Below are 23,418 nucleotides of genomic sequence, written 5' to 3'. Positions count from 1 at the left end.
GATATGTTAACTCCTCTGAAGCTGTGTTTGAGTCTGTGTCCATATTCACTTCACTAGCAGTTTTTATCCTTTGGTTTACCTTCACATGTTCACACAGGCAGCAATATAGAACTGAACAGAGAACATGCATAAAATATTCATGAAAGATAAGACAGATCCTCTCCCCATTTGTCAGCACTGCCTGAGATTTATCTCCTGGCTAATCTATTGCAAAGTCCACTTATGTTGTGCAGGAGACTAAGTTTTTATCCTTGTATCACACAAGTAAATCCATCTATTCGTGTCTGAAGGAGATGCACTCTCTGTATTAGCCAGATCATTAGCTGCACATTTCTGCCAAAAAATTCTCTTCTGTCTTGTCTCATCGTTATGCCTCATACAGACCTGGACCTTGTTGATAGAACATATAAGAGAGTTTTATTCCAGTACATCTGAATGATTTGCAGAGGTGTTTTCCTTCCTTTTTGTGGATAGCTTTCACTTCCATTATTGCCTTCATAGAAGAATATATTGGGAGAAAAAAAGACTACTGCAGTTTCTTTCTGAAGAAGCAACAGCAAGTGAAGCAAGAAAAAAGGCCTGCAGCCTCCAATAGTATCCTCAAACTATGGATAAGGGGTAAACGAAATACTAAGCAACAAACCAGTGTTTTTTTCTACTGTTTAGGTAACAGTGACTGTTGCTTTGACACCAAATGTTGAAACATGATAACTGAGCCTATTCAAAGCCCTTCATATATTTGTTCAAATAATTTTAGGTTCAGTGATCTGAAAGCACAAACACATCCTGACCAAATTTAGAAACTAGACCCACACCGGGAGACTAGCTTAAGATGAGTATCATGCTATTCAGGCGAGGGAAAAATAAAGTTAGGAGTAAAGCCATCTAATCATAACTAGACTGAAGACTTGGGAAAACTGCCTTTTAGTTTCCAATTTGCAGTATATAGAGATGCAAGAACTGAAAACTATTGAAAAGTGGGTATGAACTGTCTAACTCCCTGTGCTTTGATCCATGTCTGTGCACATGAGCTAGCAAAGTGACTGATAACACATTGTCTGCATGATTCTTGGTGCTGGAGCCTCCTGTTCAGTTCTCTCTCCCACCTCTTGCAGATCAAAGAGTTCAGCATGATAATAAATCGGGTAATAAATTGGTACCATTACTGCATGGGCACAGCATCATTATATGTCATAGTCAGGGTGACATACCCCCATGTGCAAAATCATGTTCAAACTTGACTCATGTTAGCTGTGAATAATATGATCTGTTGGTCACTGACCAACAGGCTCTGGCCTTTAAATCTTTAGGATCATCTCTTATTTCTTAGACATTGTTATCCTGAATTTTGCAATAGTTTAGCAGTAAAGGAGAGATCTGTAATCATTGTTGTTTCAGAAGCAAGAGAGGCTATTCTCTGTGAAAGAGTCAGGAACACTGAAAGCTCTGGGGCAAGTCTGACTTGCTGACTTGTTACAAAACCCCCCGATGATCTTGCTTTTGTCCACCACAGAGAGATTCTGTTAAGCAAAAACTTGTGTATTGCCAACAGCTGATGAGGAGAATTCTGAAAAGTAGTATGTGCCAGAGCAATTCTTAGAACTGGGGAGAGACTAGGGATATACTTCTTAGAAGGGCATTTAATTGTCTTTTCCCACCTTGCCTATTATACTATTCACACTGTATTTCCTTTTTCTTCCTAATAAATTAAAAATTATTGGTTTAATATAAAGTGCAATTACTGCCTGTGATTTTAAGCTAAGTTACAGGTGCTGCAGAAAAGTAAAAACCTACCAGATGACTTTGAGGTAGTACTTCGACACTGATTAATTAAATGTTCACTTCATGTTCACTTCTTCAGCTTCTGCATCTCTTATACCCTTAAAATGTAATTGGAATTTTCAGCCTTTTCAGTTGAATTCAGGAGAAATAATAGGAAAAAATCTCCAAAACACTTTGTTTCATTATGGAGTCCCAATTTGTCTAGTCCATAACCCACCTGCAATTCACCCTGGGATTTCTTGGTACTTTCAAGGGTATAGAGTGATCATAACAGCAGACAAAACCCAAGAACGGAACATGCAAGTCAGATCACAAGAGTAATATCTAGAACAAAAAAGCACAGTGAAATCCTCAAACCCATCTAGGTATTTTAGGTCCTGTTTCAATTTTGAATGGGTTCTTTCAGAATTGTAGCAGAGTTATAATTGACCTTATATCATTAGAATAGGAAACAGAGACAGAACAGTTATAAAATATGTGGCAGCCAGAGCTTTTTCCTCCTTCTCAAAAATGCTGTCTGTTACCCTGCAGTGCACAAGGGACCCATCTGGGAGCAGGGGATGCCCCAGATCTCCTGTCACACTGCATGGCTGTGAGCTCTTAAAGACTATAACATGCACTTAGTATTTTTAAAAAAAAACTTTAGATAAATCAAAATGAAGGGTGGTTACCTGCATTCATCTGGGAAAGAGAACTCCCCATAAAACTTTTCTTTTAGAACAGCGAAACAAATATTGAGCATTTGCTGTTGCTTTTAAGTATACTGTCCTGTTTTGGGCCACCTTTATCACCAGGATAAAGGTGATTTTTCTGTCTTGTACTTTTGCTTTCAGCTAAGTCTCTTGTAAGTAGTTGCACTTGCTGACAGTATACATATGATGAAAGAGAGACAGTGGAAAAAGGTAGATACTGCATATCTGAAGGTGTTAAGATACTGCATATCTGCAGGTGTTAAGATACTGCATATCTGAAGGTGTTACTCTGACACATATACCTACTCAGAGCTTGCAGTAACCCAGGTGGTATTACAGCCACACCTGTGCTTCCTTTCTGAAAATAATGTTTCACAGAAGTGTTTCAAAGCAGTTGCTTTCACAGCAACAGGCAGAGCAGAAATGTCCCAGAGCGCGTAAGGCAGCCCAGCAGCACGTGATGTGACACTGACTGTCACATTTGTTCATGGAGCTCAGGGAAGGAAACACACATCACAATTCATGTGGGCAAGGGCCATTTCTCAGTCAGATCCCTCTGTGGTCCGGGTAGCTTTTATTTGCTCAGTCTATTTTGGAGGAGGAGTGGGAGGAGGGGAAGATGCCGCTGCTGCCGCCTGTTCAATGCAAAGTGCGTGGCTGTGATAGGCTGAGGGGACGTGGATACTCTGCCTATATATGCTGGCAACTGCACCCTCTGGGCTGTATAGCTGTCACAGAGGAGCAAAGAAAGACAGTGAAGAAGGCAGAGGAGAAGGAAAAACCTTACCAACTCGCTGTAAGTAACATGCTTTTTCCTTAAAGCCTTGTGGTTATTGAATTCAAGCAGGTACAGTTGGATTAATGAAACAGTTGGTTACTTAGAGTGGGTATCATAAACAGCCATGCTGTGTTACTTTAGGGGTAATCCATAAAATAAATGTTCAAAGAGCATTTATTTTCAGTCTAAGTTTGCACCATGTAGGATGCACCTCTTATTTTGTGTTCTCTTGGTATTACACAGGAATATGTCAGCTACAACTGTTTATGTACATTTAAGCATAATTCCATATATTCAGAAGTTTGTATCTTGCCTTTCCAAGTGCAGCAGTTCTGAACAACCACACAGACCTTGGGATTTTTTCTGCCAAATATTCTGAATCATAAAATTTTCAAGATAAATTCAGTGCATGACTTTATAAGGTGAGGTTTTCCTCAGCAATAACCCTTTCCCATCACTATAGTAAGACTTCAGAAGGAAAAAATTGCTAGTTACAGACTGTGCTTGTGACATCAATGAATAAACCCAGCAACTTCTGACTGGAAAATGAAATTTTAAAATGAAATGTAGAAACTGTAAGATATCTCATTCATGGCTTGTGCAAAGGTAGAAATATAGAGTAGATCCAGTTCATGATGGATGCATCCTCCAGTCCTTATTCAGGCAATACTCCTCTTGCCAATAGTCAAAGTTTAGCTTTACAGTAGCAACAGCTGCAAAAACCTTCAGCTGGGTTCAATAGCAGAAAGTCCTCAGGGCTTCATTCGAGTCACTGTAAGCACCACAAACCTTTAAATTGCATTGTATTCTGCAACATTCAGTTGGCAGAATAGAAAGGCCACTTGTCTCATTTCTGGGAAAAAGATGCAGTTAATAGTTTTTTGTTTGTTTGTTTGTTTGTTTGTTTTAAACCAATACATCTGTGTGTTTAAGGTGCTATGAATGCATCTCTGTATTTTTCCATTCTGTATTTAATAATAGGAGCTGCTAAAAGATGTTATTTTGGTAGCCGGTTTGTATTTTGTTTTGATGAACTGGACAACAGGCATTCATAAATTTATAATACATTGAATATACCTCTCTCCTAATTTGTTCTCCTTTTCCTCCTTTTTCCTCTTTTTTTCCTATTTCTTCTTCATAACAATTTTACAGGTAGTATTATGTTCTCTTTTACATTTATATGCAGTTAATACAAAAATTAGATTCTGAAATTATAGACAATACTTTTTAACAGAAATATTTTATAAGCTCAGTTTATCTACATAGTATATTCATATATAAGTATATATATGTATATACATATATATACTTATATACATATATATGTATATACATATATATATACACCTATATATGTGTTTAATGCTTAATTATACATGAACTGCTCATTTCTATACTTTGGTTCAAATAAAGTAGTTTACAAATAAACATTATACTGAAAATATAATCTAAAGCCTAACAGCAGTTTCCATTAGCTTCATTAAAATAAAATGTTACCAAGATCTAATTTCAGTGCACTGAGGTAGATGGAGTACTTAAAACAAAACAGCAAAGGATTTGTCAACTTTAGATTGTGTAGTGTACTTATCCTGTGACAAACTCCAGCAAAATCAAGAGCAATGAACAAGAATTTAAAAATACATTGATATAAGTTAATGTTTAAAATTATTGTTTTTGTTTGTACCTGAAATTAAGAGCAAAACTCCTCTAGTAAAGAAGGACATGATCTGAAGACTTATCCAGTGGTGACAATATCCATTGGCTGTTGCTGTGAACTAAAGTATTCAGACATAATACATATTTGGTAAAATTGTATTTTATCACAGTAGGGCTGACAATGAATTTGGATACAGACTGTGCTTAAAATGTGGTAGATATTGATAATTAGGCAGGGCACCTCTTAAGACAGTGTACTCCTCTCACTTGGGGTTCAGCTGGCAGATGCTGAAATTCATCTGCTGAAATTCATCCTGGGAGGGGTCTGATCCCTGAGGGTCTGTGGCCTTTATCAGTCTTCATGGGTCTTCAAGAAAATAAACCACTATTAAATACTTGGGAGTGAGGCTCTGCTTCTCTGAAATTTCTGTTTAGTTTCAGGAACTCTGCCTGCATTATTTTGACGTTTAAGTCCCTTCAACTTAAGTGGGTATTTCAAGTACACATAGACTCAGCCCTTCAGAAAATATGGGTGGTCTCAAACACTGTTTTCATTTTAGACTCTAAGATTCCCTGAGGTATTTTGCTTCTTAGAAAATCCCATGCTATATTTTTAAAATATGCCGGCATGGAGGGAAAGTCTCTGTGCATCGTGTTGTTTCTGTGTATGTGTGTGAGAGGTAGAAGAGAGAACTATTCTATACTGGTAGAGAGGTGAAGTAATTTGCATTTTTAAAATACTGGTAAGCATTACAATTGCCAGGTATGCAGGCTACTGGATGTGGCTTCAATAGCAAATAATACTTCAAAGCAGCTCAAGTGAGACCTATAATGAACTGCTGAGGAAGAGGATAAAAATAAGGATGAGAATGTAAGTGTGTGTTCTCACTCAGAGAAGAACAGATATAAAATAGGAGGTGAAAAGGAAAATTTAAATGATCACTGCTTTCCCACAAAGAGTGTCCCATCACCATTCCTGTGAGATATGTGTGTTACAGTAGGTATGGAATTTTCAGGCAAGGACTTCTAGGAAAGAAGTTTCATGTATACAAAAAAAAATAGGTGGATGTTTAGATAGATTTTAATTTATCAGTGTTGTCTTTAGGAGAAAGCAAAATCAAGTACTTTGCTTCAGATGAAGCAGATTGATGTATTTCACTGGATCAAACTAAACTGAAAGTTCATTAAAAGCTAACTAGATATTAGTTTCTATCAGTTCATAAGACTGCAGCAAATATGGCAGATTTGGAAAGGATAAGTTTAGGTTTCAGTTGGAGATATTTTGAAAAAGAAGTGAAACAGTACAATATCTAGATTTCTTCTGGAAAAAATATCTAAACCAAAGAACTGAGCCTTGAGGTGTAGTTAGAATGCTGCCACAGAGATGTGTATGAGTTACTGCAGTTCATGCTGACTTAGAAAGTTTATTAAAATTTTGAACCGCAGTCAAAGATTTATAAAATGAAAATGCACAAAAGATTTGGGGGGTGCTAAAGAAATGGAGTCATCCTGATTGTAAATGAGTTGGAAAAAACCCTGCTTGCTTAAGCAGTCTTCCAAAGGGAGATGAGACACAAAGCTGCCCACCAGGATGCTCTAAGGACTGCAATGACTACTGGCAACGTGTTTCCAGCAACCTAGTAGCAAGATCTGAGAAAGGTCCTAATTCCCCTTTAAGAAAGTCATAGAGAGCTAAATAAACACTTACATGATGGGTAAAGAGAGTAATATAAATCTAACAAAATAGCAACAAGAACAGCTATTCTCTGGGAACTCAAGTGATTCATGACTTACAGCAGCACCTTGCCTTCTTAAATAGCAGCAGCAGCTGCTCCACAGAAATCCCACATCCTCTGTAGCAGCAGAGATGTTGCCAGGATGGTGTCTTTCTTTTGCAGTGTGACAGTACTAATTCCAATATAATAAAGCCCAGAATGGTCTCTATCAAAATTATGTCCTCAGTTATAAATCCTTAGGACAAATAACTGATAGCTAAGAATATATAAGAAATGGTCTCTTAATTACATAACATTCTCACTTTGCTTAATATAATTATTCCTTTAAAAAGTGAAGATCTGAAGGTATGTGAAGTCAGCATATTAATTTTCCATACTAGCAGTGACTCTCCTTGTTTAATATGCCAGTTTTCTTACTAGATCCCAAGGAACAGTATCACTCAACCTGAGTGCATAAAGAATCTTGGGCATTTTTTAGACACTGTGGTCTCAACCTTGTATTCACTGAACACTCAAAATACACAGCCACATACAGTAAAAAAGTTAGGTGGGTCTGGATGGCAGGAGCAGACACCCTAGCAATATGAATTTATATTTTCACAGCACTTTGCAGGCAAACTCCAGCTCACCTCAGCTGACCACTCTGCTACATGTGCTCATGCAAACTGTGCCAGCTCAAAGCACACCCAGAGATCAAGTCCAACATCTTGGAAATAGGGACAGCCCCAGACAGAGCTTCCTCACTTCTTCCTGTAGAAAAACAATGCAGATGAACCCTTAATGAATTTAATTGAAACACCAGTAAGAAATGTGGTTTTGTAAATGGCACAGCATTTACTGTGAAAGAGTGAAGGGGAGAGAATCTTGAGGCAGGACAGGAGGCAAGAAGCAGAAAAATGACAGGGCAGCACAGTGAACCACTGATAACCCAGATTTTTATAGCTTGTTATTATAGGTTATAATAGAGATACACAGCAAACTATTTTCTTACACCTCTTCTTTATAAAGTAGAAAGGAGTTGATTATGTGCCACATGACAGTGCCAGACACGTCGTTGTGTCAGCCAGCAGCAGCAGACATTAAATCTGTGATTTGTGAACCTTCATTGATGTGCCTCTCCTGCTCTTCTCTGCCGAAGATACAGCCTATCTGTATTAAATTAATAATTAATCATGACCTAGGCATCAAAGATGAAACAGTGTGATTTACTTCTATACAATGTCCAGCTAATACTGGAGTGAAGCAGAATGCAGCACTGTATGGGCATTGGCCTAATATGCAGAAATAAAAGAGTGTATGTTTTTTTTCAAAAAGGCAATATGAGTTGTTCTATAAATCACCTGAATAACCAGTTTAAAACTAGTGATATTTTTTCAAAACTAAATTTAATTCTTTTTTTCTAGGGTTTTTCTGAAAGCAGATCCTAAACTCTGAAACCCATGGATGCTGCAGAGTTCCGGAAGAGAGGGAAGGAGATGGTGGACTACATTGCAGATTATCTGGAGAATATCGATAAAAGACAGGTCTTCCCAGATGTGGAACCAGGATATCTAAGGTCTCTCATTCCAGACTGTGCACCACAGAATCCTGAGAGCTTTAAGGATGTCTTTAAAGATATTGAGAGGATCATTATGCCAGGGGTAAGAAAAATAGATATGTAGTGTAATAGTCAATGCTGCATTTAGGTTTTCAAAGACTTTAAGGAAAGTGTGGGTTGCAGGCTGTGTGTCTAGACCTTACAAACCATACTTTGTGATCAGTCTTCAGAAAGCAGGAGTCTGCTATACATGTTAAATATGACTATCACTTCACACAGCTAATATTTTCTGCTCTTTCTAGAAATAATCACAAAATTCTTTTGCTTCATGTGATGTTTGCTTTTGGAAATAATCCTCTTTCCTCCCTTGAACTGGTTAAGGCAAAGCTTCATAACTTTCAGTTTCGTGTGATGTTTTTGGTACTTGCAAAGCAGAGTAAATATTTTATAAAAAGGATTTTTATTAGTTTGCTTTGCCTAAAGTGTTCCTTCAAGCTGATCTTTAAATGTTAAAATTCTCTTATGAGACTTCTTTTTATTACAGAGTTGACTAGAAAGGATTCTCCCCAGTACTTGTTCTATTGATCTAGTCTTCTAAATGTCAACTTCTTATAGTACCTCATAAAGCAGATGGTTTTAATATTAGTCCTTGGACAGATCAGTGTTGCATCTTGCATTTATCCAATTCTTTCTTGATTTTCCACTTGTGGTATACCTTTTTTATTTTGAATACATACTTGTCTCTTAAGGCTTGTAAGTAGCTTGAAGAGGACTGAATTATTAGTAAACATTAATGAGGAATCTCTCCTTTGTTTCTCTGCAATAACCCCTTTGGGTTGTTTCTCTGGATGTACCTGGGTGATCTGATTGCTATGTGAACAGACATGGAACCACTGCTCTGCAAACGTGTTTAGGCAGTGAACTAGAATACCAATTCCTTTTCATTGACTCATGTAAATATTTGATATTCAATATGATCTTTTCATATTTCCCTTGGAGCCAACCCTGCTGTCCTTTCACAGGTAAAAAGCCCTACTAAAGTCAATGGAAATCTCTCCACTCTTCTCAAAGATTTGTGGATGAAGTCTTAAACCCAGCAGAATTAAGTCAGTGCAGATTAGATAGGAGAATTATGTCCAGCACCTGCAAATAGTTTTGTTGCTTCCCAGAGATACAATTATCTTACCCTTTTTATTGGAGGAAAATACTGACCTTTTTTTTTTGTCTGTAAATTACAACAGAAAATGCTTTTCTTCGAACACTTGAGAACGTTCAATAAAAGAACAGGCAATTTTAAAGAGTTAAATAATTTGAGAATAAAAAAGTGAGATATTAAATTCCAGTTAAGTCATCACACTTCCTCTTACCTGAATTGTTTTTGTCTTGATATTTACATGCCCTGCAAATAAATTTACTTTTACAAAGTGATACATTCTGAAGAAGAAATGTCCTGTCCAAAACTTTCCTCTGGTGTCAAATGCTACTGTTTGTTATGCAGAGAGCACAAGTACATAAGTTCCAGTTCTTATAGTAAATCTGATTCTGCCTGTGTTGTTTATACCAAATACTGAAGACTGTCGTGAGCAAAGCATTACAAAGTCATAGTACAGTAGAGGTTGGATGGCACCTCTCTAGAGCATTCAGTCACAAAGCAGAGTCTGTTAGAGCATGTTGCTGAGGACTAAGTCCAGTTGGTTGTTGAATATCTCAGTGATGGAGTCTTCACAATTTCTCTGTTGTCCTGTTCCAAAGTATGACCAGTCTCACAGTAAAAAAGCTTTTTCATATGTTGAAGTGTAATTTTTTGTTTTTCAATTTGTATACATTACTTACAGTCATTTCACTGCTTACCACGAAGAAGAATCTGGTTCAATCTTCTTTTAATCTGTTGGCCTTGTTTGCTGCAAGGGCACATTGCTAGATGAATGACCCTTAGGTTCATTTCTGCAAAGCTGGTCTCCAGCCAGCTGATCCCTGGCCTGTACTGTTGCAGGGGGTTATTCTCCCTCAGGTACAGGGTTTTGGATTTCTCTTTTGAACTTCATGAGATTTCTGTTGGCTCATTTCTGCAGCCTGTTGAAGTTGCTGAATTGCAGCATGACCATATAGTGTACCAAACACTCCTCTCAATCTTATCTCATCTGTAAAACTGCTGAGAATATCACTCTGTCCCATTGTTCAGGTCATTAAAGAAGACGTTTAACAGTACTGGCCATGGTATTGATTCCAAGGGTGCACTACTGGCCTCCAGATGGACTTCATGCCCCCGCTCACAACCATATGAGTCTGGCAGTTCAGCAAGTTTCCACTCCACAGTCCACTTATCTTGTTCTTTTTTAATCAGTGTGTCATAAGGATGTTATGGGAGACAGTATTGAAAGTCTTAACAATATCCTGTGCTCTGTGCTCTGCTCTTGTCTAAGCCAGTCATTTAGTAGAAGGCTGTCAGGTTGCTTAAGCATGATTTGTCCTTCATAAATCTGTGCTACAGCACAGATGCTGTGGCATAAATCTAGCCACAGCACCATTTTTTCCTTAATATGTCTGGAAACAGCTTCAAGGTTCTGTCATCTTCCCTGGTATTGGGGCAGCCTATAGTTTCCCAGATCCTCCTTCTTGCCCTTCTTGAAAGAATGAGTGATTTTTTCTTTTTTCCAGTCCTTAGGAACATTCCCCAATTGCCATAACCTTTTGAAGGTGTTTGAGAGTGGTCTCAATTATATTCTCTAGCTCCTGAAGCATTTGTGAGTACATCCCAGTAGGCTCCATAGACACCTGTATGTCCAGTTTATTTCAATTTTTCCTAACCTGTTCCTCCTCCAGGTGAAGTCTTCCCTACTTAAGGCTTTCCCAAGCATCCTTGATGGCAAATTTACAAATAAAGAATGATGTGAAAAAAGCATTGAGTGCCTCTGTCTTTTCCCTGTTCTTTATCACCAAGTCCCCAGCCTCATTTGGCAGCAGACCTCCAGTTACTCTATTTTATTTTTAATGCTCATGAACCTGCAGAAGCCTTTTGTGCTGCACTTCACGCCCCTTACCAGATTCAACTCTAGATGGTTCTGGCTTTTCTAAAGACACTCAGACAGTGTCTTCATAGCCTTCCTCTCCTGGGCCACCTGAACTTCCTTGCCCTTCTTATATTATCTTTTATGTTTGGACATTGTCAGGGGCCAATTCTTCATCTATGAAGGCCTCCTGGTGCTCTCTCTGCCTTCTTGCATGTGGGGTGAATTCTGAGGAAGTGATCCTTGAAAATTAACCAGCTCTCCTGGACCACTCTTCTCTCTGTGTCTGTATTTTGTAGGATTCTCCCAAGCAGATCCCATAACAGACCGAAATCTACTCTCCTAAAGCCCAGGGCTATGATCTTGTTTTGTGCCATTCTTCCTGCTCTCATGGGTCATTCCAGCTCTTAACTGGGTCAATTGTTCACCCTAGGCAAAGCCCCATGCATTTCTGCTGCTCTCTTGCATAAAGGACCACTCCCCTGCCTTGCCTTCCTGGTCTGTCCTTCCTGAAGAGCCTGTCCCCATCTACTGCAACAGTTCAGTCATGCAAGCTATTTCACCACATCTCTGTGATCTCAGTGAGATCATAGCCTTCTAATGCCTCCTGTTTGTTCCCCATGTGTTATGCCATTGGATACAGGTGCTTTGGAGAGTCACCCATGTGTGTTGACTTCCTAGAAAAAAATCCATAGCTTCCCCCTGTAATACTGTACAGTCAGCACTTCCTTATTTATGTGCATACACTTGGGGCTGATTGATTCAGTACTATCTTGTTTTCCAGATCTCTTACAAATATTACCCTTCACCCTTTGCTTGCCACTTCAGTCCACCTTCCTCCCTTGACTGTGGTTTTTCATCTCCTTCCCTCATTGTTCCTAATTTAAGGCTCTCCTTACGAGGTTAGCCTGCCTGTCTGCAATGTATTTTTGCCCAAGTTGTTTGAGTGTATCCTGCCTTTACCTAGGAGCTGATCCTCAAAGAGGATCCCGCTGATCTTAAAATCTGTGTTGTCAGCACCAGGGTTGATATTCACATTGCTTAGGTGCTGCATTAGGCACAGCAACCAGGGCACTGAACCTATTCTGTAGCTGCAGACCTGCAGGTGGAGCAGAAGCCTTTCTCCTACTACCAGTATTTGCAGGTTTCTACTCTTCACCACTGTGGGACTCCATTTCCCAGCCCAATAAGCAGACTGACCCTCTGGTGTTATGTCTGGGGGCTCAGTCTCTTGCATCTGGGGCACCTTGTGTTCCATCTCAAGGAAGATCCCCATAACCTCCTTTTTGTCACCTCTGATGCTGTGCAATCTGCTGACCTCCTCTCATGCTGCTCCTTGAAATGGTGGCACAGCCCCTTCACCTGTACATGCCTCCTGCAGGCTAAAAGGCCATGTCCCATGACCCCAGCCTTGTCAAGAGGCCCCATCATTCCTGCAATCCCAGGCCTGCAGAGCTGCCTACTCATCCAGGAACTTAGTCTGGGTTGAGACCTGTGATGTGGCAGGGTTAGCTGGTGCAGTTGCTGCTGAGGACTGTGCTCTGTGGACCATCACCACCACTGCAGAACTCACATACAGAAACCTTAGCAGGGGTTCTACACCTCTTCTCTGCATGGTGCTGCACAACCTGCTGCATCACTTGGCTGTCCCTGTCAGCTGTGCTCACAGAAACTGAAGCATAAAAAAAGATGGTGCTGGACAAACACATGGAGACAGGAAGTAGAGGAAGAATTAGCATAGGAAGACTTGTTTTCATTTGGTTTAGAGACCTTTAAAATTATTTGTTATTGATTTTAGGGACTTCTGAAGATGGATATAGGGACAATCTACCTCAGTTGTGTTTTCTCTTAGTCTTCCTCCCATTTTTTCCTGACAAGACTAACATTTATAAGTACATTTTGTGCTTCTGAGCTATTGTGCTTTTCTAGTGTTTCACTGGGGAATGTTTTATCTCCATTTTATATACTAGGAACTGTGCTTCTTCAGAGAAAATAAGTAATATGACAGAGGTCATAAAATCTTGTTTTGCCCATAAGCTATCGGTGGCCCATAAATGATTCCTGTTTCCTTCATGTTGTTATTTGTACTGTGTTAGTTAAGTTCAAATGTTTGCTTCTTATTGGATGATTGAAAATGTTAAAATGGTGTTGCTTCAGAGCAGCAAGGATCAATGAATTGTGTAAGGAAACAATGTTGTACCCATTGCTGTCTTTACCCTATAAAAGAAGAAGGATTAATGAACGGTAAAACTTCTTATGAAGTTATGAAGTTCTTATGAAATCTGATGTAGACCTTCAAAGGGCAGTCAAAAAATATTAACAACCATAATAGTGGTAAGTTCCTAATATTAACACAAGGGGTGAGGGAACAACTGCTGAACTCTGATCTTCACAACAGAAAGTCCAAGTGGAAGGGGTATGCATACAAAAATATCAGTGGGAGTCATGTTTCTCTCTCGGACTTGCTTTGTTCTCTTGAAATGTATCTCCTTCTTTAGAGCCCCAAATCACCAGTTTTAGTTGTAACTTCAAATAGTAGTAGTATTTTCCTCCCATTGTATCTGTTAATACATGAACTTTCAGTTGAAGTATCTCTGCTCAGTGTGTGGCAAAGGAAGACCCTTGCTTAGACTAAGCAAGCTACAGAAAGACAGACATCCTTAGAAGAAGCCTGGATATAAAATGTTTATGAGAAGCATTACAGTGGTAATTACCGAATGCAAGCTGCTTGTGTGTCACTGCTTATCAGCAGAGATGGAAAAACAAATATCAGCTATGCTCTTTGCAATATTTCACTAAGTGTGTCTGCTCCAACATGGGAAAAGAAATGAATTTTACAGATGCTTCAAGCAAAGGGAGAAGGAGGAGGAAGGAGGCAGAACCGCAGCTGCCCTTGCCCCAGGGTTTTTGGCTTTTTTGCTTTGTGTGAGTGGTATAAGTGGAATCTGCTGTGTTTCATCAAACAAATGGCTCCCAGCAAGTAGGCAGTTTAACTTGATTAACCCAAGATGAATGTCACAGGTCTTACAGATCACAGAGGATTAGAGCCGGAGAGATGCACAGTGGCAGCCCTGGCTCATTATGGACGTCAGTGAAAGTCTGTCCGTGTGAGTCCTATCAGCAACCACTGTTTATCTGGTAGATTTTTATCTGTCTATTATTTCCTGTGAAAAACAGGTCCCAGCCTATTTTTGTCTGATTTGTGAAGGAAGGTGTTTGCCACAAGTACTCTAAAACTTTGTTACAGCAAATAAAAAGATCCTGACCAGATGTGAGAGATACCCTTCCTTTGAATACCTTATTTGATCAGGTTTGAACCCAATAACCAGTAAAAATGAAACCTTGAACATACCAACGTACCAAGTACTGGGCTAGTTTAGGAAAATTGTAGTGGATAGGATCTGTTTTCATAGGGAAGAGATCAGGGCATCCAAAACACTAGATATGGTATACCACAGAGGAGAAAGTGGTAGCTAATTCATTGGGTATACAGGAGTTAAGAAAGTTTCCCCTTAATATAAAGCATGTCACGTAAACAAGAGCTGGTTGATGGCATGAAGAGGGTTAGAAGAACTGGAAGAGGTATTTGCAGCATGCAGTACAGTGCAGTGCAGTGATCCCTAAATTAACTCCAGAACCAGAAACCTCATCACAAACTGGGGCAAAGGGGAGCGTGAAAGGTAAAATTCATTGAAGATGGGAATGCAGAACAAAACAGTAAGGAAACACTGAGCCTCAGGTGAGTGAGGCTGTCAGGATACTCTTATCATCCTCATGTTATAACAGAAGTACTCCAGTATTATATAAAAAAAAGGAAAACAAAATGGTTTAAGAAAAAGCTGAGCTTCAGTATCTTGTTAACCCTGGATTTCAAGCCAAGGAAAGATGCATTCTGCTGAATTCTTGCTTGAAGTCCATCTAATTCTCTAGAACCTTCTTCTACAGTTTGCCTTTTATATTGGATGCAAAAGCTGGTTTTGCCTAACATACCACATCAAGTTATTTCTATTGGGCATTGCAGTGTGCCAGTACATTTCCTGGTTTAGAATTTTAATAGATTGGAGTTGTGGAGCCCTATCAAGTATCTCACAGATCTTTAAAATTTCATAGACATTGCACAAAATAATTCTAAATATTGGTATTGCAAGATAACTGATTACAATCTGTTCAGTTATTGTATTGTTCTGATATATTAGTACATATAAAGTGGAACTGCACATAAATCACAACTTATTATAGGTAGACAATAATTTCCTTGAGGTGTGGTGAGGACCTGTTTGGCCAGATTCAGTGCCTGAATTTTAACAAATAACTCAAGAATGCAGGCAAGAAAGTTCTGTGGACCTCTGCTGGACTGAAGACAATCCTGCTAAGATGCAATTGCATGATAAGAGATCTAAGAACAAAATATTGATGTCTCTGAAAGCAGGGGCTCAAGAACAGTACCCTGAACAGAAACTCACACTGCCACTCACCATTCAATTTGTGTCTTCTAGACACAAATGGAGAACTGTTGGGTGATGGGGACAAAAGAGAATTTATTTCTAATTTGAGTAAAGTATAGATAAAAAATTGAGAAAAAACAAGGTAAGCTTTTCTAAAAAAATGGGATCTTGTGTTAGAGCCAAGTAGTAGATAACTGTTATCTGATCCAAGTTTTTAATCTGTTCTGATTTTGTGGCAATATGTTTCTGCTTTCTGCATTAGTTAAAAATGACCATTTTCCCCTAAATACAGGTGACTCACTGGCACAGTCCATACTTTTTTGCCTACTACCCTGCAGGCTCTTCCTTCCCAACTCTTCTTGCAGATATGTTGTGTGGAGGAATAGGTTGTGTGGGCTTCTCTTGGGTAAGTTGAATGGGGTATGTACTGCTATGTGATAATGGTGCTTCACCTTGCCATGATTTTAAGCATTTTGGTAGCATTCTTCAATTAAATTACTGATTAACAGCAGTGAAGTCACAGGGCTATTTTTATAGGTATATCCTTGATTACTTAAGTGTTTTCACACAGCCCCCCTGAGTGACTCCAGTAATAAAAAGCTATTTCCTCTTAGAAATTTTAGTGGTAGCAATGCAAACTTAATGATAATTCATTAATTACTATGACTGTTGCCTGTCACCCAGGGTTGTTACTTCTCTTATCATCTGGATGAATTAATGTTTGTGTTAACCCCCCCCACACATATTCATAAGAGATGGGCTCTTCTCAAAAGAGGTTGGTATTTGATGTAAAAAAAATAATATTCAAGATCCAAATGCTAGTTTTGAACTATGATAGTCATGTTACCATGTGAGGTCCAGTTTTACATTTTTTTAGTAAGTATCAGAAGCAACATGAATACAATGGTCTCTCTTTTATTCTCTGTTTTATTTTTCAACACAGGCTGCAAGCCCAGCTTGCACAGAGCTGGAGACTGTCATGCTGGATTGGCTAGGGAAAATGATTAATTTACCTGAAGAGTTTTTAGCTGGGAAGGATGGCCAAGGTGGAGGAGTCATTCAGGTAAGAGGGAAATGAAAGCAGAATACAGGTTGGGTTTGTGGACTTTATGAGTTGTATAAAACCATAATATCAAACACTAATAAAGGGAAGATATTTTTTTTCTGCCCCATGGGTTCCTTTCAGATTTTCAGAAAGATTGATGCACTGTGAGAATATTCATAGGTGGGTAGAATATTCATGAAAAAAAATGTTGCTTTCAGAGCATCAGAATTCTGAAATACTCTTCTCTCTGAAGAATTGTTAGTAGTTCAACTTAACAGTGGAATTTGTGTTTTAAATTCACATTACAAGGTTGAAAAATTGTTTAGAATGGAGTTTTCAATTTGGAGTGAGCCCATACTTACCAACAATATGCAGCAATGCTTCATGTCTGAAAATAGAAAAAAAAAAAAGCCAAATACATTTCTAAATAGAAATATATATCTGAGGCTTCTAAGTACAGCATCATGGAAGGTGGTTTCAAAAGTTTCCGTGAATTCCACCTAAGACATGTTCAGTTCTATACTTCAGTCATTTTCCAAAACAACCTTCCTTCAATCAATGGATAAAAACACAGGAGAGAATCTTATGAAGGTAAAAATAACAAGTTATAGTAGAAAATCCATCAACCTTTGTCAAAGAAGTTGAAATTACTTTAATAAGTTTTCCTTATATAATAAAATCAAACATTGGAAAACTAAAATATAATTCAGGGCTACTTAAAATTTGAATGTAAATGGTTTTATCAGTAGATAATAAAATTTTCAAATTATACTGCAATATCCAAAATAGAACAAAGCTCCCAAAATTTGACTTTGACTGCTTAGTGAAAGCTTACGATGTCTGAATAGAATATATGTACAATCAATGGGCAAACTTGCACACGAAAGTATACTGTTTGTCAGTCATGGCTCCACTAGTGCAGTCTTTCTCTAAATGCAGGCTCTGGTCACAGCAATTAGTCTAACTGAAGCAGATCTATACTATGAAAAAGAATGAATTTTAAATAATTTTTCTGTGCTCCTTTGATAATCTCTAGAGTATGGTCATTGGAGGCCAAGGCACATTACATTTTATAGAGTCATAGACTCATCAAGGTCAGGAAAGACCTTAAAAAAACCAAAAAACCAAACAAAAAGACTCCCTAAGGTAGGCTTTAAAAATACATCTGATTTAGGTGCTAGAAGTGACCTTTTTTTCTTTGATCTCACCTGCAAATACCTAAATCATATTCTAATAAATTCTTCCCAACTTATTCCCAGGCAAGCATGAATTTAACCCAACTACAGACCTCCTAGGTAGAGCTGCACCTCCACTGGTGCAAAAGTTCCAAAATAACTTATCAAAACAGTTCCAAAATAACTTGTTGCTCTGTTAGGATTGTTAGTATCTTTTCCATTAGGATTACTAGGGAGGGAGTTGTGCTCAAGAAATCAACCTTTTGTCATGTGTCTCAACAGTATTTATTTTGTACCAGTGCAAATGGGCAATTATGCCTGATGGTTATCAGTGGGAAGCACTGCCCTTCCAAGCTGACAGTGCTGGATTGCTAATCATTTTCATCAGAAACCAGGCAGTATTAAGAATCGAAAGTGCTCTGTGTACCTGCTTGTGATGAAGTAATTTGTGCTGCAGATCTTGTCTTGCTCTTGAAACAATAATGATACAAATAAGAGTGCATGAGGCAAAGGCAAGATGAGCCTGTGTAAGTGCCAGTCATTCTCTTGGAAAATATGATGCAATTATTGTGGCAATGGGAAAAGCTGAGCCTGTGAAAACTGACTTTTAATTACATTTGAAAATCTATGTCAATATGAAGCTCTTTGTTGTTGTGTGGAGCATGACACTTGAAAATGGCAAAAGATGAAAGAAAATTTCAGCTCAGAGCTCTGGTGGACGTGAACATCAGCTCTTGCTGGTATTTCTTCCGCCTCTTGAGTCTGCTTGCCATGGCAACCTTTGTTTGCTTGCAGTAAAAGGAAAGGTATCATCATCCTTCACTTAATTCAGAATGCACCATTCAAGAGGAGAAAGAACAGCTTTTAAAAATAAGTGAGAAAGCAACTTTCTTCCTGAAGCTTGTATCCTGCTGTTCATTCTAGATATACTGCTGAAAATTCTACCTACTTTGAATTTTAAAGAGTTTCCTTGCTCTGCAAAGAAAAAGTATTTCAAGGGTGAAACAAAATGAGACTCAGCCTGTCTTTGGTCTGGCAAGGAAAACTGCTGATTTATCTTTCTTTTCAGTTAGCCAAATAGTTCAAGAACCAGAAGGCTTTTTCCTCAAAAATATTTAGACTTTGGTTCCAAGTGAACAGAAGAGCCTTGCAAACTGAAACATCTTGTGGCTCTTCTCAGAAGGCTGAGGCTATTGTTTAGCCTAAGTCATTTGCTTGTCCACCCAGGCAGTCTCCAGAACAATGGGGACTTAAATTTCCAGATCTAAATTAATGCCTCAACATTTGAAATTTTCTATAGACATTTTCTTTCCTTTATTTGTGTGCATTTCTTTAATATGCATATTCCTTACAAAGACAGTAACAGTTTTACAGGGCCTTTTCATTACAAAAAACCCAACAAAAAAACAAAGACGACGACAAAACAGGTAATTTTTCTCCACATATATTGCAAAGATTTTCATTATCCCCTTAAATATATGTTTCAATAAAACTAGAAATTAGTTTTATTTCCCACATATTAAGTGCAAGGTTGCTAGAACTAACTTTACAGTGAAGATCCCATGTTTAGAAAGCTTATTTTTTTTTAGAAGATTTTATACTGCTTGGAAAAAAAACAGGAAAAAGCCCAGTTTCTCCGAAAATATCTTATGTTCTTGACAGTAACCCATTCCTCACATCTGCTGGACACCTATTACCCAAATTGTTGTATTCTAGCTTACAGGACTGTGAGGAAGCATGGGTATTTTTTTCAGTTACTTAAATAATTTTGTGCTGAGCATGGCAGAAATAGTTTTGCTAATAAAGACATGACATCAGAAGTTTCTTATAAGGATACTTACGTCGTGTGAGATTCCTCTTGTCTTGTGAACAGAGCGAGGAAAAAAACAGAGAGGAGAAAAAAGTTTGAGGCCAGGCAGGACATACACTTGGTCGTAGTATGTCTGATTTTATTCATCAATAGAGCTCTTTTATAGTCCTGAGAAAACATGACATCATGATGAAGTGGATTATTTTAAAAGCAAGATGCAATAAACAAAGACCATTGTTTTGCTTGCTACAGACATTGCTAACAAGACACAGCACTCTCCCACAGTCAAACATCCTGGTTAAGGCCAAAAGTTAATAGAATACATAATCCCCTTGTTCACAGAAGGTGTCCTCCAAATTCCTTACTATCATATCTGGCAATGAGCCTTGCCTCATCTTTTTTTTTTCTGGTAGCAGGCCTTGTCTCATTGCTATCTTTTGCCAGCCTTGCTTTGCAGTATGGGACCTTGCCTTTACACTAGCTCTCAGGTCTCTCAAATTATCGAGGCAGCCCTCCACAATCTCACATTTTGTTAGATAAAGTTGAACGTGTATGAAGGTATCTTTAGAGGAGTCATTTATCTCAGTCCAGAATATTTCCCTTAAATTGACAGAATTATTGCTTTCTGGATATACTTACCTCTCTCCACTGAGTACTAAGGGATCCTAAATAATTATTTTGTCTCAGATATTTAACTTTTCAATGTTCAGATACCCCGAAGAGCATTCTGAGTTCCTGACTACAGATTATACCCCAAGTATATTAAACAGGTTGCCAAATTATGTTTTCTGCAGTTAATGGATGGAATTTCTTTAACCTTTTGTAAATATTAATTATTAATACTATTAATATTATTAATATAAATTTATTAATATTTTGTAAATATTTGTAAATATCCTATTGGGATATTTATTCACCTGTATGATTCTGTATCTGTAATGTTTCCTTCAGTTGTCATGATGCTGAATGCAGCAGCAGCAGCATCTATAAGAAATGCACAAAGCTATGCAAAAAATATTTGTCTTTGTGTTCTGATGTAGGCCCTGGAGTTATTCCTCTAATTCCACACCACTAGAAAGGCAGATAAAATATAATTGTCTTAGCAATACATTTAGTAAATGTTCAGAGACTGGTCTTTTTCCTGCTTACTTCATTCATGAGACTATTGAATTTCAGCTGGATCGAGTTAACTTGCTGTTGAGATGTTGACATATGTAAAAGGCAGCTCTGTCTTGTATAAATATCTAACTTCAGTGCTGGGAAAAGCACTGGGATCACTGGGATCATTCTCATGGATAAAATATGTAGCACCAGGTCCACCTCCAGGGTAGAAATAAGACTTCCCAGGTATTTAAACATCTGTTGTATTTAGTTAGTATACACAGGTCTTCAACAGAGAGGATAGAATTTTGTTACAGAATGAGAAAAATCACTTCAAAATCATTGGCACTGGGGATATTTCTGAGACATGCTTACTAATATAAGCAAGATTCTCATGACAATTGTTGAACTTTGAAAGTAGCTAAAAACTTAGTCTTGCATATGGACACCTAGACCCATAAAATTTATGAACAGGTGTTTACAAACTGTAACTTTTATTTTAAAAGAGCAGTTTACAGCACGTTTCATCTGCCTGGTGTAGAGGAAAGTTATTAAAAGAAAAAATGTGGGAATTTGTATTTTGGTGTGAAATTCACAGATGAGTTGATATAAAGAATTCCTCTCTTTGTTGTCACAGAATATCCAAGACACAATTTAAAGCTATGCTTTTGTGAGTCAAAGTGCAATTTAGGACTACTGTGTGACTGTTCCTTTGATCTAGGGTTTTTGGTGAAGAAAGCCTATGTAACTAATACTTGGAAAAGCAGTTAGCTATATTGAATCATTGCTTTTTTTGCCTTTTCAGTGTTTTTTCTCATTTTCCCACAATAATTTACTTGCCCAGGGCAAATCTAAGTATTAAATAAGCATTATAATTGTGTATATTGCTTGACAGAAATGACAGTTGGCAGTCAGATTCTGATAGAAGTTAAATGTGCAGAAATGCAAGGTAGCAAAAATCAGCAATTACTCTCCTGTTGTTACTGGTTAACAAATGATTGGCACCTGGTTCAAGGACCTTTTTACGTGTGCTCAGGTCTGTAAGTCCAGGGCTGTAGCACTGATTGCAAGTCTGGTGCCTTAACTGAACAAGCACAGAGATTAAAGAGAGCAGACAGAGGTAGCACGATGGAGAAGACCAAGATCAAACAGAGATTCCCCCCTTACTTTCACACGAGTTCTTGACAAACATGAGATTGCACAGTGTTTTATGTACAGTTTCTCTTAACGACTTCACAGATTCATACAGAAGAAAATGCTGCTTTTCTTCTGGAATATCTTCCTTTTGAACCTTCCTTCAATTTCTGCCATAGGGAAGTGCCAGCGAGGCCACCCTGATGTCACTGCTTGCTGCAAGAACAAAAACTATCAGGCGGGTGCAGTTGGAAAAGCCTGAGCTGAAAGAAGCAGACATCATGGGCAGGCTGATGGCCTATGCTTCTGATCAGGTGAGTACCTCTGAAAAACATGGAAACATGGGCTCAATACTTAAAAATTTCAGCCATCGCAACAGGCAAGTGAATTAAGTATTAACTTTTTCGATTGGTGATTATTTAGCTTGGCTCATTTAAATGTTATTGTAAATCATAAGTAGGCTGGAATCTCACGTGTGCTGCTATAATACAAAGTAAATATCTGGAGGTCAGTGTTAAATAAGTATTTCTTCTTTACAAACAGAGCTCATGTGGAGTACATAAAGCTCCTTGAATAAAGTGTTAATTTCAGTTGTGCTGAGTAAGTGTAGACCATCTTTTGTTACATCTAGGTTTGTGTGTCCATGTGTGTGCACACAATTTCTTCCTACATACACATGTGCAAAAAAAGATATATACATGGGTGCAGGTACATGTGCAGAGACAAACCTAGTGCATGAACACAAAGCAAATTGACCTTACTACTTGAAGAAACCCAAAACATTTTTCCAAAGGAAAAAACTTCTAAAAACTCCATGTATCAATCCAGCTAAGAAATCTTCTAAGGAAACAGAAAGCATAATCCTTTATTTCTTTGAGTGGTATATAGCAGACTGAGGCTAAATTCTCAGCAGGCCAGGACCGTGAGAGGCTTTTACTGTGAAAAAAAGCACATTTTTGTCTTGTAAGTTCTGCTGCTCCTACCTTTCTGGCACACTAATCCCACTGAAGAGCCCTGTTGTTTCATGTTGTCACAGCTGTGACATTTTCTAGAGAAATGTCAATGAGACAGAAGAAACTTCCTTACTACTTGATGTTTAGTTTAAAGTAATATCTGATTATGCAGAACAAAAGGGCCAAGTTTTAGATTTGCCTTGATTTCCTACTAAGCGTGTGTTAAAAAGCACTGGCAAATAGTCAAAAGCATGCTTGGTCTTTCCTGATCGGAAGAGGGACTACACCTGTAGAAGAGCTAGGACAAGAAACTATGAAAAGCTGTTTCCAAAAGACACAAAAGATATTTGTCCTTTTTCTGTCTCTGACCCTATGGTCTGTGTTGCACAGACCCACAGTGCCAGAGCTCGGACTCTGACCCAGTGATGCACAAAGCCTTTCACTGGTTTTCTTTTTTTGTCCCATATACGTGGTTCATCTGAAATGAGGATTGACAGGCCTTGCTGATTACTGAAGGTCAGAGGATCTTACGTTTACAGAAGGATTTGCCTTTAGATATTGCTGAC

General features: G+C 38.2%; 1 protein-coding gene across 4 annotated transcripts in view; it reads left to right on the top strand.

Moving 5' to 3' along the window:
- The window catches only part of DDC (dopa decarboxylase), a 78,405-nt gene that overhangs the window by 18,937 nt on the left and 36,050 nt on the right, over positions 1–23,418 (top strand). For 3 of the 4 annotated variants that reach the window (XM_071736749.1, XM_071736745.1, XM_071736748.1), the window contains exons 3-6: positions 8,048–8,284; positions 15,927–16,040; positions 16,578–16,697; positions 22,079–22,213. In XM_071736749.1, coding sequence (XP_071592850.1) covers positions 8,084–8,284; positions 15,927–16,040; positions 16,578–16,697; positions 22,079–22,213 — 570 coding nt within the window. In that variant the 5' untranslated portion in view covers positions 8,048–8,083. Of the gene's footprint in view, positions 1–3,148; positions 3,271–8,047; positions 8,285–15,926; positions 16,041–16,577; positions 16,698–22,078; positions 22,214–23,418 lie in introns of those variants that run through there. The other variant, XM_071736747.1, reaches the window with a different exon arrangement.

This window comes from Heliangelus exortis, chromosome 2 (genome assembly GCF_036169615.1).
Source record: "Heliangelus exortis chromosome 2, bHelExo1.hap1, whole genome shotgun sequence".
Classification (NCBI taxonomy): Eukaryota; Metazoa; Chordata; class Aves; order Apodiformes; family Trochilidae; genus Heliangelus; species Heliangelus exortis.
Note: the sequence above shows the minus strand (reverse complement) of the source record. Positions and strands in the feature narration are given on the sequence as shown.